Below are 16,799 nucleotides of genomic sequence, written 5' to 3'. Positions count from 1 at the left end.
GCCTTCCTGTTTGCAGCCTGTGTTTTATGTCCTCTCTACTTAGTCCACTATCAGTTATTTTGCTGGCCAAATAGCCAAACTCTTCTACTACTTCTAGCTCTTCATTCCTAACCTGATTCCCCCAGCATCACCCAATTTAATTTGGCTACATTCCATTACCATTGTTTTACTTTTGTTGCTTTTTGTCGTAAAACTTCTTTTCAAGACACTAACCATTGTTTTCAACTCATCTTCGAAGCCTTCTGTCATCTCTGATGGAATTATGATGTTTATAATTTTTGTTCCTTACTAGTTGACAAATACTGCATTGTGTGGTTATTCATCTTACCAAGTTTCTATTAGAAATGAAAACAAAAAAATGAACTGTGTTTGTTGTCAGTATAAAAAAATTCATTTCCATGTATTTGTGAAAACACCTTTGAAATTGTGAAACATTAGTACAAAGAAATATGCACAATGTAAAAATATATAAGTACAGTATCCAATTTAAGAAACGTCGTATGCAAAATACAAATTCTCTGTAATGTTGATTTAACTCAGGACTTTATTATACCCAGTATTTTTAGTTACATTTTCAGGCAGATGGGCATAACTGCTTCGTATGTCTGCAGTATGATTTTGTAAAAACTCTGTGGTGATGCCTCTTCACAACTCTATAGACAGCTATTGTTTTTGACTACAGCCATTTGTGCTTCACAGCTGAAAGCTGTCAAAAGCACTACCAGGTGTCTGAGATTTCCTTAAGTTGATGCGACTGTAGGAATTTCTTAGCAGTACAGAATAAATGCATTAAAACTTCATTTGTCATGCAGAATTATTGCGCCCATATCAGTGTTTATGACATCATACCTCCTGAACTATGATCGGTAGGTGGTTCTTACAAATACAGTGATTGATGCTTGACAGTAAGGGATGTTGGTGTGTGAGAGGATGATCCAGAAACTCATTGGGTCTCTCCCAGTCATGAAGTCAGACCACAAAGGTACTGTCCACATACCTGCAGAAGCAAGTGGGTTTTTATCAAACCATCTGTAATGCCTCCTCTTCTTATCTCTCCGTGAACATTATGATAACCACTGGAGACCGAGGGCTGCCCATGCCTACACCTTCTGTCTGCTAGTAATACTGGCTTCCGTAAAGAAAATAAGTTGAGATCAGTATATGTCTGAACAGATCCAAGAGAGAATCACCAAATTTCTCTGCAATTGCTTCCAGTGGCATCCTAGTGAACAACAGGGGTACGACATCAAAACTGACCATTACATCACATTCTGTGATATGTAGTTGCTTGAAACACTGCAAGAAATCATTCAAGCTGTGGATGGTGTGAACACACTTCCCCACATAAGGGAACAGCAGTTTCTTCAAGCTCTTGGCTCTTGGATTTGTTGATGCACCAATGTTGCTGACAATTGGGCACAGTGGCATTCCCTCTTTATGTACTTTCAGCAGCCCATATAGTCTAGTTGGAACTGGTGCTCTCATTCATAGTTGTTTAATGACCTCATCAGAAATGCCAATTTCCTTCAAGAGAGCCTTGGTCCTCTTGTCCATTTTGTCCATAGGGTCACATTCCAAACATTAGTATGCATGGTCATTTGGAAATTGTAATCACAATCAATTGCAAAATCATTGTGAAGTTACCTTTGTCTGCTGGCAACATCATAACACTGCTGTCTTAGCTGAGCCTCTTGGGTGAAAGCCTCACATCACTTGAGATGTTCAGTTTTGGAGACTTTGCCTTAGTGAGTGCCATTTAGGTCACCTGACAAATTTCTTCTGTCACAATTGGTGGAAGTGTTTTAGCCACTTGCCCCAGGTTTCAGGTATTCTACTGATGAAACATGAAACGAGCATATTTCTAGGAGTCATTGTGAAGTTGAGACCCCTGCTCAGTATCTTCAAAGTGGTTTCATCAAACAACTTGCGGCCTAAATTAACCACAGTGTGAGTTCCCTCCATCTGCTGTGCTTTCATACTCATTCCGTCAAAGTTGGCAGACTATCATGTTGAGCCACGTTTGTTGGCACATTTCACTAGACATCAAGATCCAATGTCTATCCTGTCCCAAACTTCAGCTGCTTAGGAGGCTGTCAGTCCAGGTGAAGGGGCAAAAGCTCCCTGGCTACCACATCTCATCTGTGGCACATATTATTGAATCCTCTCTCTCAGAAATGCCATACTCACCCAATCTTTTATCTCGTTCACTGCTGATGTGATGCTTAATCCTGGCAAAAACTAGTACTACTTCTCCATCTTGACATCTCAGCAGGAAACTGAGGGATCTCAGCATCTTTCCTTTCCTCTGTCAAAGCTTCTCCAGCTTCTTGATTGTTTGGTATGTCTCTTCCCTGTAGAGTCTCTTAATGTAACTCTTCAGACTTTTCCAGTGATGTATTGACATCTTGAGGTGTCAGGTAGTCTACAGGATATCAGTGATATTAATGCGTGATATTTTGACAGCATGACTCTTTATCTTTATCAGGTGCTACCTGCGGTTGCTCATCACGTGGAACGAGTTCAGTATTTACACCTATGTCATCCCCTTCCATGGTCAGTTCCAGGTGGTCTGTCTGCAGTCCACTCCCACTAGCAGGGTCCTAAGGCATACCCTCTTCAATCCGATGCACCTGTCTGCATACTGGCATTCTGTTTCTGGTCCGATGTGGTTCCAGACATGCCCTCTGCCATCTGTTCCAGCTAGAAATGTTCTTAGGCATTCCCTCATCAGTGCAGTGCACCAGACTAAGAGCTGGTGTTTCATACTTGGTCCAGTGTACCCATTTGCGCACTGGTGTTCCATTTTAAGGCCGGTGCAGTTCTAGGTGTTCCCTGTGTCGTCCACCCCTGCTAGAAGCATCCTGTGACATTATATATTCTTGAACCCTCTCTCTCATAAGAGGCATTAGAGATAGCTAGATAGAAACCCACATGCTTCTTCAGGTGTGTGATTGATACCTTTGTGATCTGGCCTCATTGCAGGGAGACGATCAGTGACTTTCTGGAACATCTTAACTCGCACAGACCCAATTATTTAAGTTCACCATGGAATTGGAAAAGGATGGGCAGTTACCATTTTTGGATGTACTTGTCAAAAGAAGAGTAGATGAGTCATTTGGCCACAGTGTGTACAGCAAACCTACACACACTGATTTACACATGCAAGCCACTAGCTGTCACCAGCCAGAACAGAAAAAGGAGTTTTGTAGACAGGGTCTGCAGGGTGCACTCCTTGTCAGACCTAGATAGTTTAGTGACAGAAATAGCGCATCTACAATTGATGTTCTCCAAGAACAAATACGCCTGTAAACAGATTCAGAAGGCCCTTCAACCGACCAGACTACCACACAGTCTTGAAGAAGAGCATGAAGAGGCAACAACTGCAACATTCCTGCACTATGTGGGATGTATTTTTGCCAATATCAGCAGGATTCTCAGGAAGCATAATGTTAAGTGTGTGTTCTGTCCACTTACCAAAATAAGAGGACCACTGGGAAGTGTGAAAGATGACCTGGGAGTATGAAAACCAGGAATTTATAATTTGCCATGCCAATGTGGCATGTTGTACATTGGCTGAACAATTAGGACAGTGCATATCAGATTCAGACAACATCAGAGACACCCCCAACTAAGGCAGGCAACTAAATCAGTCATTGTTGAGCACTATGAAAGTCAATCATTCCATGAACTATGATGAAATGATGGTTCTGACACAGACACCCAAATACTGGGACATTGTTATAAGGGAGCCTATAGAGGTAAAGCTGATGGAAAATCTCACAAATCACAACACTGGGTACCAACTCAGTAGATCCTGGGAGCCCCTACTGAAGTTGTTGAAGATGCAATGACAGCAACAACCGAGCTCCACAAAAAGAACTGAGGGTGTGGACATGGGGAACAAACCCCCAACAGTCTACCAGGGGCACCGGATTGAAGATGGAATGTCGTAGGATGCTTCTAGCAGTAGCTGAACACATAGGTAATACAAAGAACTGCACCCGACCAAGCAGCAGACAAGTGCACTGGATGAAAGACAAAATACCAGGATAAGGATGCTGCTAGTGGGAGCATTGCAGAAAACCAACCATGGAGGTGGGAAACATTAAGTACAAATATTGGATGCATTCCACTTTAAAAGCAGCCTCAGGTAGCATCTGATGAAGATAATTAATCACACTGTCAAAATATTGTGCATGAATGACCCTGATATCCAGCAGAATACCCAACAGCTCACAATGTCAACAGATCACCAGGAAAGTCTGAAGAATTGCTAAAGTTATGCATTACCGGGCAGAAGCAGCTACTGCAGGCTGCTACTGTGAAGTATCATAACAACCAATCATAGTTAATGGTAATCTACTCCCATTTTTAATTCACAGAATTACTTCTGCATTACTTTTCAATGTATTACAAATCAGAAAATTATTTGTGTTAGTATAAAAGAAACTACTCTGGAAAACAAAGATACTGCTCTACCTCCTATAATACCAAGACACTGTTTTTATTTACCATGTCATACTACTCACTTATGTAACTTTCCTTACTTGAGGGATCACTGTAGGTCCTGTATCACGGAAAAGTTAATAGTAATATGCTGAACATTAGCACTAATGTTAACTGGAATTTACATCCTCCAGTGCAAATATTCTGATAAATTGTAGAAATAGTAGTATATTATTACACTACTTACTTTATTATTGAATAAGTGATAATTTGCAATTTTGTTCCTGGTGTCTGCTGGCAGCTGGTTAAAGACCTTTACATCATACTATATATGGTGAACAAAATCAAACATGGAAACTCCAGGTACGAATATCAACAATGTAAGAAACGATAGAGTGCTACTGGTTATTTCAGTAATAAAAAAGTATGGTGGCAGTTGGTATAAACACAGCCCACAATACCTCCATTATCAACCAATTTTTTTGAAACTGTTGCCGAACCCCCATAAATTCTTAATTATATTAATCTTGCTAAACCTGAATGATTAAATAATAAAAGATGATTCATACCAGAAAATATATCCAGGGATCAGATGGCGAATCCAGTGAATTCAATACCCTCATTTTTCCCTCTGCTGAACAGTTCCAAGTAGTATCATTACTGCAGCTTAGAGCGGCCACCAGTGTGACATTGGTCTGTCTAGTCTCCTCTGCAGTACTAGCAGCTATCTACAGAAAGAAGTAGTTTATTATGAAAGCCATGTACAGTAATGATTGTTATTGGTCTTCGAGTAGTATAAGACACATAAATGTTGTTAACTGAATGAGCAATTCTTACAATTAAAAAGAGCAGGACACCAGAAATAAAGATTATTACAATACAGGATGTGAGAGGAATTGAGAGTCTTTTTCTCATCACTGCCAAGTTCCCAGATCCACCTACAAGGACAGTCCTTACCTGAGCAAGATGACTTCCTGCTTTTCCAAATGGAAAGGGTGGAAGCTAGACCAATGCTAATAGGCAGACAATGGGAAACAAACATTCACTATTGAGATTTTGGTACTTAACATGCAATTACTTTCTCTGGAGAAAAAGGCAGAGAAGAAATAGAAATTAGATGTTACTGAAAGAAACCACAGACAGTTGTAAATTATTTGAAAAAGCACTTGTCGTCCATCATAATTAGTTTGAGGCAGGTACTAGGATTTGAGTTACAATTGTGTTGCTGCTCCACATCATTCTGACCATTGCCAGCAACTGTAGTAAGACACTTGTGTGTGTTAAAATAATGATAGCAGTTATTTTGTTACTTTAAAAATCAAAGAACAACAGTTATATCTAAAAACAAAGATGATGAGACTTACCAAACAAAAGTGCTGGCAGGTCGATAGACACACAAACAAACACAAACATACACACAAAATTCAAGCTTTCGCAACAAATGGTTGCTTCATCAGGAAAGAGGGAAGGAGAGGGAATGACGAAAGGATGTGGGTTTTAAGGGAGAGGGTAAGTAGTGATTCCAATCCCGGGAGCGGAAAGACTTACCTTAGGGGAAAAAAGGACAGGTATACACTCGCACGCACACACATATCCATTCCTATATATGTGTGTGTGTGCGCGAGTGTATACCTGTCCTTTTTCCCTCTGAGGTAAGTCTTTCCGCTCCCGGGATTGGAATGACTCCTTACCCTCTCCCTTAAAACCCACATCCTTTTGTCTTTCCCTCTCCTTCCCTCTTTCCTGATGAAGCAACCGTTTGTTGCGAAAGCTTGAATTTTGTGTATATGTTTGTGTTTGTTTGTGTGTCTATCGACCTGCCAGCACTTTTGTTTGGTAAGTTTTTAGATATATTAAGTTTTTAGATATATTTTTCCCACGTGGAATGTTTCCCTCTATTATGTTCAAAGAACAACAGTTACTTACATTTGTTTAGATAAATATTCCAGTGATAATATTTATTATAAATTGTGATGTAAAATGTGTCAATTAGGACAAAAACTACATGTTTCTTACAAAATAGATATATGTATCACTACATGTTTGTCATTTACAGATCTGCTGAGGAAACTTATTGTGGCACAGAAGGAGTTGTTTAAGAGAAATAATGTTAATTTTCTGATGAAAAGCTCACTGGGTTCCACCCAGGTGGCAGTGTTGAGATACCACAACATTTTGATCAATGTCGTACTCATCATTTCCTGACATAGTGTCAAGATACTGTGGATGTCCTTATATTTATATTCTTGGGCAGATGTCCCCTCCATTTGACTGTGGGTGCCATGGTCTTAGATGCCTGGCATGAGGGGAGAAAGGTGAGGGTGGGCTAGTAGCATGGGGGTAAGCCAGACGTTGTGCTCTAACCTCTGAATAGATTTTCTTGACCTGTCTTTCATTCTAGCTTCTGCTTGACATGCTCTCACTGTATAGCCACTAACATAGAATTCCATCTCAGTCTTAGTTGATAACATTTGTCCCTCTTATTCCTTTATTATGCTTCCCCAGTAGCCACTTGTTCGGCAAATCATCTTGGTCTTCTCAATATTAAACATACAGTGTGTTCTTCATCTAAATTGTACTCTGCCACTGCTGATTTCTCTGTGTGTAATTGGCAAACACATCTAATGTGTTCCTCGCACCATTTTGCGATACGACACAATGGTAACCACATTCACATGGAAAGCTTCACATGGGATGCTACATATTCCAAGTAGATGGAGTTTCAGAGGTTCCTTACAGAGCTAAGAATATCTTTCATCTTCAACAGTGTTTGGAAGACAGTTTTGATGTTTGATTTCCCAAGCAGACCTGCAATCTTGGCTGAGAGAGGCCCCATATAAGGAAGAAAGCCAGACTCTTGTCTCCTTCCAATTCTGTCTGGTTTGTTGCATATTTTCATTCCTTGAAGGCCCTTCTGCTCTGTGCCAATGCACCCATTTTGACAGGACACTTTTGCGAGGTGGTGTACATTAGTTGTGAGACTTTGTATGTGATGCACCTTCACATATGATGTGTGTAATTTCAGAGATCGCGAATCCATACAGTTCACAGGCTCATGTACAGAGGCCACATGGATCGACTTCCTGGTGCACTCTGGTGAGCCGCGAAAGAAACATCAATATTTAAGCGATTGCAAATGAGTGCATGGTCTATTCTGTAACCTGTATTACTGTTGTCCTGTCAATGTGTTCAGTGCTATGTACACCCTGTTCTTCAATGAATCTTATGTGTTGCTCTATAAAATACTATGTTCCATAAATCACATTTGTTCTTGCTACAGCGAACTTGGTGATGAGCGAGGTTTATGTTTTCTCCACGTCTTAGTGTCAGTACTAAGTTACCTGATGAACATCTTGATGGAAGAAATACTCCAGTGTATCACTGCCCAGCAGTAAGCTTTCATAGAACAACAGCAGGCTCTCACCACCATTCTCAATTAGGTAACATCTGCATGTTCACAGCAGGTTACTCTCCCATCAATGCAAACATTACCCCTTCTGGCATATGGAGAACTGACTGAAGATTGGGACTCCTACAAGACACTGTTATGCCAACAATGCTAACTAGTGTATGACTTTCTTTCCTAGTTTTCACAGCTCATTTATCAATTGTTGTGCCAACTTGTGCTTTTGCAAGAACCAGCCACGTTGTCATTTGATGAAATGTGCAAGTTTCTCTCAACCTATTACTGTGACAGAATGCATGTCACTGTGATGTGTGTAGAATTTTAACATTATTAGAGATGCCCAGGCCAATCTTATAAAGTTTGGGCTGTGGAATTATATGGGTTGAACCATCATTGTACCCACCACGAGTCCTACACTGATCCCATAGTGTGTGATGTTAATATTCATCTGGCCCCAGATAGATAAGTCTGTGAAAAAGCATTTCAATGTGAGAATCTGACACTTATGGATGTGTCATGTGCCACAGGTGATCAGATTGTTGTATGGGGGGGGGGGGGGGGGGGAAGGGAGGTACAGGAAATTGCTCAGTCAACCCCTGTTAGGCATGCTACAAGTGTTCAAAATGATAGGGAAGCTGTTGCAGCAGTACAGTCTTCAACTCAGTGCCACATTGGACAGCATCGGTTACATCCACAGCACAACAGGCCATGTCACAGCAGTGGCTGCATGCCCCCTACCATCTCACCCATATTGCTTTGTCCAACATGAGCATGCTGTGTCCCCTAAACATTTGGCTGTTTGCAGAATATGTCAAAAGAAAGGCCACATTTCATCAGTGTGCAACTCCTTCTCAAATGTGGCAGACACAATAGTACTGATGGACATAAACTCTATCTCTACAATGACTGTCTCCCTGAATAAATTGTTTATCTATTTGCATGTGTTTCATAAATTGCTAAAAATGCAAGTGGACATAGGAGCTGCAGTGACTTTAGTAAATGTACAAATGTACATGGACTTTGGCTGCCTTCCCTTCACACTGGTTTCATGGAAGTTGATTAGCTACAATAAACAGGAGATTCCAATCCTAGGTCAGTTCACCACTCCTCTCTCATACAAATCTGTTGTTCACCCTCTCACCTTCCTTGTTGTGAATCATTTCCATACTGCAGACCTGTTCAACTTAAATGCATTTAATGCTTTCGGTTTCTCCATTGCTGATGAGATAAATTTGATGTTAGATCAAGTTACAAGTCAGCAACTGGAGTCCCTCTGCTCTGTGTTTTCATCTTTGTTTCTTTCAAGATCCCGAAATTATGGCGCACGGCACATATGATTGCAATACTAAAACCTGGAAAGTCACCAATGGATCCAAAGAGCTTCAGGCCAATATCTCTCCTTTGCCATCTCTATAAGATCCTAGAGAGAATGATTCTTCACTGCTTAACTGCGGTAGTTGATCCACTTCTTATCTCACAGCAAGTTGGCTTTAGACAAGGAAAGAATTGCACCTCATAAATCCTTATTTTTCTCAGTTCATAGAAGATGGCTTTGAGCAGAAAAAGATAACAGGTGTAGCATTTGTTGACCGTTCAGCGGCTTTTGACACCATAAACCACAGAGTGTTACTGTGCAAAATCTACAACCTGACTAATGACTACACGCTGACAAGGATAATTGCAACACTCCTACAGAATCAACATTTTTTTTTTTATGGACTTCCAAGGAAAACAGCCGATGGAGAACTCAAAAGAACGGTCTCCCTCAAGGAAGTGTACACTAATGATCAACCACAGCCTCAAGGATGCAAAAGCTTCATATACACTGATGACCTCGCTCTCGCTGCCCAGGGCAATTGGTTTGAAGATGTAGAGATAATGCTCACAAATGGTCTATAACAACTTAGTACTTACTATGAAAAGAATCATCTCACACCCAATCCTAAGAAAACGCAAGTGTGTTAATTCCATCTGAAACATAAACAAGCTGACAGGAAACTTGAAATATTCTGGAATGGAGTTGCACTAGAATATTGTTCCCACCCCATGAATTTGGGTTTCACTCTCGACCATACACTAAGCCACAAGGAACATTGTCTGAAGTTGAAACTGCCTTCTTCGGAAACTGGTGGGATCGAACTGGGGTACTCATCCACAAACATTAAGAACAACAGCTCTTGCCTTATGAAATTCTGCAGGAGAGTATGTTATCCCAGTGTGGTACAATTCAGTACATGCAAAGCAGGTTGATGTAGCCTTAAATGACAGCTGCAGCATCATTACAGTCTGCATAAGGCCAACCACCACGGACAAAGTTCAGTGTCTCACTGGGATTGCTCCATGTAACATCAGAAGAGAGGTCGCCACTAACATTGAGAAGCATAAATCAAATACAGTGTCCTCACGTCCACTCTTTGGACATCAACCTGCCAAGCCAAGACTGAAGTCCAGGAAGAGTTTCCCAACAACCTCACAGCCCTTAGAAGGATCAGTTGCAGCTACCTGACTCACCAAGTGAAAAGAAAGATGCCAACACCTGTCAAACTGGATGACACCACAAGAATCGCTGCTGCCTGGACACATGGAGAAGGGGTCATCTGGAAGTCCTCGGACAGACTACGGACCGAAGTCGCAAGATTGAGGGACAATCTCCTTAAATGGAACTTCCAACTGCCAACACAACACTGTGCAAATGCGGTGAATTGCAGACAACCCAGCATTTCTTCAAATGTAACTCATGCCCAGCCAGCTGTAGCATGAAGAATTTAACATCTGCAGCACCCAATACTATGAAAGTTGCCCAGTTCTGGATTAATACTGTATAGTTTTCTCTGTGTGTATAGTATATGTGTACATTTTAGTGTACCTCTGACATGAATAAGGAAAGATCTTTGTTTTCTCCTGGTCTTGGGTGTATTACCAGTTTTCAGGCCCACATTACCATCAAAAACTCTGCCTGCTCTCATTTCTTTTGGGCGCAGCAGGTGCCTGTCGTGTTGTGTGACTCTGTCAAGGCTGAATTAGACCATTTGATGTTGCTTGATGTCATTCACCCTGTTTCCTCCAGTGAATGGGCTACACCACTCGTCTTCATTAAGAAGCCGATGGGCGAGCTTCGCCTCTGCAGCAGCTTCATTGTTATGATTAATGTACCATCCGTAACAGATACATACTCTTTGCCCCATCCTGGCGAGTTGCTCACAAATTTATCAGGTGGCCACTACTTTGTTGGAAGCATATCTCCAGCTCCCCTTGGATGAGGCCACTAGGCGCCTTCTTGTTGTCAATACACCTTTTGGTCTATACCAATATCAGCATTTGCCTTTTGGCATCACTAGCACACCTGAAGTTTTTCAGCATGTTTTAGGACAGCTCATAGCCTCTGTGGTCCACAGCATCAATTACTTTGACAACATCACTGTTTTGAGTTCTTCCACCTCAGACTACCTTAGAAACCTCTGATTGTTGTTTTCTGTTTTGCAGTCTGCAGGTCTCAAGTGCAGACTTACCAAATCTCAATTTTTTTCAGCCAAAAATTGAGTACATAGGTTTTGAGGTTTCTCAAATAGCAGTCAGGCCATTGCATCTCCATGTTGATGCAATTTTGGCTTTGGCATAGCTGATGTCTGTTAAGGAACTGCAGACATTTCTAGGTAAAGTTCCATGCTACCGTAAGTTTTTGCCAGGCCCAATCACTGTTGCTCAGCCTCTGCATGTGCTTTTGTGTAAAAATGTGCTTTTTTCTGATCCCCATCTGACTGAGCAGTCATTTCATTTAAATCTAAGCTTCAATCTGCCCTGTGTCTGGCCATTTTTCAGCCAGGTCAGCATCTCATGTTGGCTACAGATGCCCCTTAGCAGGAGCTGGTGCACAAATACGCGGGCAGCACTGAACATCCCATTGCTTGTGCTTCTAAGACTTTAACTCCCACACAGCAGCGGTATTCTCTGATTGAAAAGGAGGCTTTAGTGATTGTATTCACCCTCAATAAGTTTCATGTCTTCTTGTATGGTTCTAAGTTCCATTTAATCACTGATCGCAAGCCATTGGTTGCTCTTTTCAACCCTTCAGCTTCTGTGCCAGACAAGGCAGCACATCATTTGCTGCAGGGGCTCTCTTCCTCTCCCGTTATCATTATTAAATCCATTACTGGCCAACAGCGCAACATGCCAATCCTGATGCCTTATCTCGCCTTCTGATCAGGCTGGACCTAGCATTCAATCAGAATGAGTCACCTTGTTTCTATTTAGATACTGAGAACCAGAGTGCGGTTGATAGTTTTCCCATCACTAGTACCATGACAGCATCAGCCCTCACCACAGATCCTGTACTTAGTTGGGTCCTTTCTTTCGTGCAGCATGATTGACTGGAGAAACCCTTGCTTAATTACTTCTCCTTCCAGCACCACCCCTCTGTGTTTGATGGGGTTCTTTCGTTAGCTATGGAGGACGCTGTCCCCCGGTTATGATTCCTGCTTCCTTATGACATAATGTACTCCAATTTCTGATTGTCAGTCATTGGATGCCTCTCACACCTCTGTCCCATTGGAATGTGTATTCACTGGTCATAGATGAGTATATTATGTGGATTCTCACCACTTGCACTCACTGAATTCAGCAACAGGCAGCCCGACAGGCATCTATTTCCCCCCCTGGCAGCACATGTGGGAGCATCTACGTCAGTTTTGCTGGGCCTTTCTTAAATCAGTATTGGCTCATTGCAGTGGATGCCTATCACAAGTTTCCCGACATGTCCCATTGTCCGTCCACATCCATGGCAGCTACTATCCTCCCTGTCTAAGATTTTTGCAGCTGAGGGACTTTGGTATATTGTGGTTACCAACAATGGCCCCCAATTTATTTCTTGAGAATTTGTATCTTTTTGTCAGGCTAGATGTGTTCGCCATCTCACAGCTCCACCATTTCATCCTCAGTCGAATGGCGAGACTGAACACATGGTTTGGACATTTAAAATTCAGATGCAGAGATATGTATCTGGCAGATCCCCCGAGGTAGCTTGAGACCATTTTCTGAATTTGTACTGTTTCACTCTGCCAGCGTCACTGGCTCTGTAACAGTTCCAGCTGGGTGCACCTGTCTGGCCTTGTGGTTTCAGCTGTTGGCCAAACTGGGTTAACACTGGACTCGCATTCGGGAGGACAACGGTTCAATCCCGTGTCCGGCCATCCTGATTTAGGTTTTCCGTGATTTCCCTAAATCGCTCCAGGCAAATGCCGGGATGGTTCCTTTGAAAGGGCACGGCCGACTTCCTTCCCAGTCCTTCCCTAATCCGATGAGACCGATGACCTCGCTGTCTGGTCTCCTTCCCAAACAACCCAACCCCCCCCCCCCCCCCCCCCCCAAACTGGGTTCCTGCCATCATCGAGCCTCGCCAGGGCCAGTGTCTGTGTGTCATCCACACTCCTGACAGGTGGATGTCCCATCACTTCTACCAGCTGCAACTGCACAAGGTGGGGTCCATTCCAGGAGGCCCACTGGCTCCACCTCCCCCATCAGTTCCAATGCCTGTTCCTATGCCACAGACAGCTGGTTCATACTGCAGTGGGGGATGCTGAATGGAAGATCCTCACTCCTTGACTGCCATCACCGGTGCAGTCCCTGTTGCACCTGACACCACAACCAGCGCCACCTCTGTTGCTGGGTCCGATATGGCCGTTGACTCCGACACCCCACTGATGCCTCTGGCACCAACCACTGAGCTTGAAAAGAACATCGCTATGGAGATGCCATCCCTGGTCCTGCCCCTCCAGCCTCTCACAAGATGGTTGACGATGTAGTAAAACGTCTCCTCATCACTTCCGCCCCTGCATGTTAGTGACTGCCCACCACATGCTGCAGTAGCCCCCATTGTTGGGCAATGAAATGGATGTCAGTGCCATCATTGGTGTTTTCCACGACTTGTAATCTCAGCGACTTGTGAGATCAGTGCCTTTTTCCATGGTACAAGTGCTTTTTGGATACCAGTACTTTTTTCCTGTACAATGTATTTTGCTGTGCCTAGTTTTTTAATATGTGTATGTGGTTTTCCTGCCTCCTAGAAGGAAGGACTGATGTACCTTCACTCATGACACATGCAATTTTAGAGACCACACCTCCATACAGTTCACAGTCCCTCTTACAGAGGCCACCAGGCATGTTCTGACAAGCCACCAGAGGAACAGTATTAGTCAAGTGTTCTGCAACCTGTTTTACTGTTGCTCAGTAATTTGTTGAGTGCTACACAAATCTATACATCACTGTATCTTACATGTTGCTCTATGAAGTACTATGTCCCATAAATGATGTTTTTTCTTTCTATAGCACTGTGCCACAGATGACATGCACCCTATGTACCAGTGATCAGCACTGTACACCTCTGCAGCTCACTGCATACAGCTATTGGTTTATGAAGATCTTCTTGATAAAAACTGTGTTTCTTAGTATAGTTAGCCTCCTTTCTTCTTGCAATATCCAAGAAAGGTAAATATTTATTCTCTTGTAGTGTTCTAGCAGATGCTGAGCTGAGCAGATGCACCAGCAACAGTAGCGAAGCAGCAGTTGTCTGATACACAGTAATTTAGTTTAGTTTCTGTTTCTTTTTTTACTTGCTTCTGCACAGAAATAAGCTATATTTGTTTATTTTACTGTGTAGACTAGTTGTTAGGAAATTACTGTAAGATTTAGTTTTTGTATAAATCTTGGTGCATATCCTTGAATAAGGCAGCTTTCTAATGTAATTTTCCCATGTCAGACCACCACGTCGTACTACTAAGTTTAAATCTCGAACTGGTACACAGCATATAGTTTTAGATAGTGCATTCTAGTTTGCACGCACACACATATCCATCCGCACATACACAGACACAAGCAGACATTTGTAAAGGCTATATTTTTTTTACAAACGTCTGCTTGTGTCTGTGTATGTGCGGATGGATATATGTGTGTGCTAGTGTATACCTGTCCTTTTTCCCCCTAAGGTAAGTCTTTCCACTCTCGGGATTGGAATGACTCCTTACCCTCTCCCTTAAAACCCACATCCTTTTGTCTTTCTCTCTCCTTCCTTCTTTCCTGATGAGGCAACAGTTTGTTGCGAAAGCTTGAATTTTGTGTGTATGTTTGTGTTTGTTTGTGTGTCTGTCGACCTGCCAGCACTTTCATTTGGTAAGTCACATCATCTTTGTTTTTAGATATATTTTTCCTACGTGGAATGTTTCCCTCTATTATAACCATATAAATATCTAAAAACAAAGATGATGCGACTTACCGAACGAAAGCGCTGGTAGGTCGATAGACACACAAACAAACACAAACATACACACAAAATTCTAGCTTTCGCAACAAACGGTTGCTTCATCAGGAAAGAGGGAAGGAGAGGGAAAGACGAAAGGATATGGGTTTTAAGGGAGAGGGTAAGGAGTTATTCCAATCCCGGGAGCGGAAAGACTTACCTTAGGGGGAAAAAAGGACGGGTATACACTCGCACACACACATATCCATCCACACATATACAGACACACGCAGACATATTTAAAGACAAAGAGTTTGGGCAGAGATGTCAGTCGAGGCGGAAGTGCAGAGCAAAGATGATGTTGAATGACAGGTGAGGTATGAGTGGCGGCAACTTGAAATTAGCGGAGATTGAGGCCTGGTGGGTAACGGGAAGAGAGGATGTATTGAAGAGCAAGTTCCCATCTCCGGAGTTCGGATAGGTTGGTGTTGGTGGAAAGTATCCAGATAACCCGGACGGTGTAACACTGTGCCAAGATGTGCTGGCCGTGCACCAAGGCATGTTTAGCCACAGGGTGATCCTCGTTACCAACAAACACTGTCTGCCTGTGTCCATTCATGCGAATGGACAGTTTGTTGCTGGTCATTCCCACATAGAATGCATCACAGTGTAGGCAGGTCAGTTTGTAAATCACGTGGGTGCTTTCGCATGTGGCTCTGCCTTTGATCGTGTACACTTTCCGGGTTACAGGACTGGAGTAGGTGGTGGTGGGAGGGTGCATGGGACAGGTTTTACACCAGGGGCGGTTACAAGGACAGGAGCCAGAGGGTAGGGAAGTTGGTTTGGGGATTTCATAGGGATGAACTAACAGGTTATGAACGTTAGGTGGACGGCGGAAAGACACTCTTGGTGGAGTGGGGAGGATTTCATGAAGGATGGATGTCATTTCAGGGCAGGATTTGAGGAAGTCGTATCCCTGCTGGAGAGCCACATTCAGAGTCTGGTCCAGTCCCGGAAAGTATCCTGTCACAAGTGGGGCGCTTTTGTGGTTCTTCTGTGGGGGATTCTGGGTTTGAGGGGATGAGGAAGTGGCTCTGGTTATTTGCTTCTGTACCAGGTCGGGAGGGTAGTTGCGGGATGCGATAGCTGTTGTCAGGTTGTTGGTGTAATGGTTCAGGGATTCCGGACTTGAGCAGATTCGTTTGCCACAAAGACCTAGGCTGTAGGGAAGGGACTGTTTGATGTGGAATGGGTGGCAGCTGTCATAATGGAGGTACTGTTGCTTGTTGGTGGGTTTCATGTGGACGGATGTGTGAAGCTGGCCATTGGACAGATGGAGGTCAACGTCAAGGAAAGTGGCATGGGATTTGGAGTAGGACCAGGTGAATCTGATGGAACCAAAGGAGTTGAGGTTGGAGAGGAAATTCTGGAGTTCTTCTGCACTGTGAGTCCAGATCATGAAGATGTTATCAATAAATCTGTACCAAACTTTGGGTTAGCAGGCCTGGGAAACCAAGAAGGCTTCCTCTAAGCGACCCGTGAATAGGTTGGCGTACGAGGGGGCCATCCTGGTACCCATGGCTGTTCCCTTTAATTGTTGGTATGTCTGGCCTTCAAAAGTGAAGAAGTTGTGGGTCAGGATGAAGCTGGCTAAGGTAATGAGGAAAGAGGTTTTAGGTAGGGTGGCAGGTGATCGGCGTGAAAGGAAGTGCTCCATCG

General features: G+C 43.0%; 1 protein-coding gene across 1 annotated transcript in view; it reads right to left on the bottom strand.

Annotated features, from left to right (window-relative positions):
- The window catches only part of LOC124623056 (alpha-glucosidase-like), a 237,237-nt gene that overhangs the window by 6,592 nt on the left and 213,846 nt on the right, over positions 1-16,799 (bottom strand). Inside the window, exon 13 of the mRNA XM_047148849.1 lies at positions 5,016-5,174. Within this exon, the coding sequence (XP_047004805.1) occupies positions 5,016-5,174 (159 nt within the window). The remainder of the gene's footprint in view (positions 1-5,015; positions 5,175-16,799) is intronic.

This window comes from Schistocerca americana, chromosome 7, assembly GCF_021461395.2.
Source record: "Schistocerca americana isolate TAMUIC-IGC-003095 chromosome 7, iqSchAmer2.1, whole genome shotgun sequence".
Classification (NCBI taxonomy): domain Eukaryota; kingdom Metazoa; phylum Arthropoda; class Insecta; order Orthoptera; family Acrididae; genus Schistocerca; species Schistocerca americana.
The sequence above is the reverse complement of the archived record's forward strand: the minus strand, read 5'-3'. Positions and strand labels throughout refer to the sequence as shown.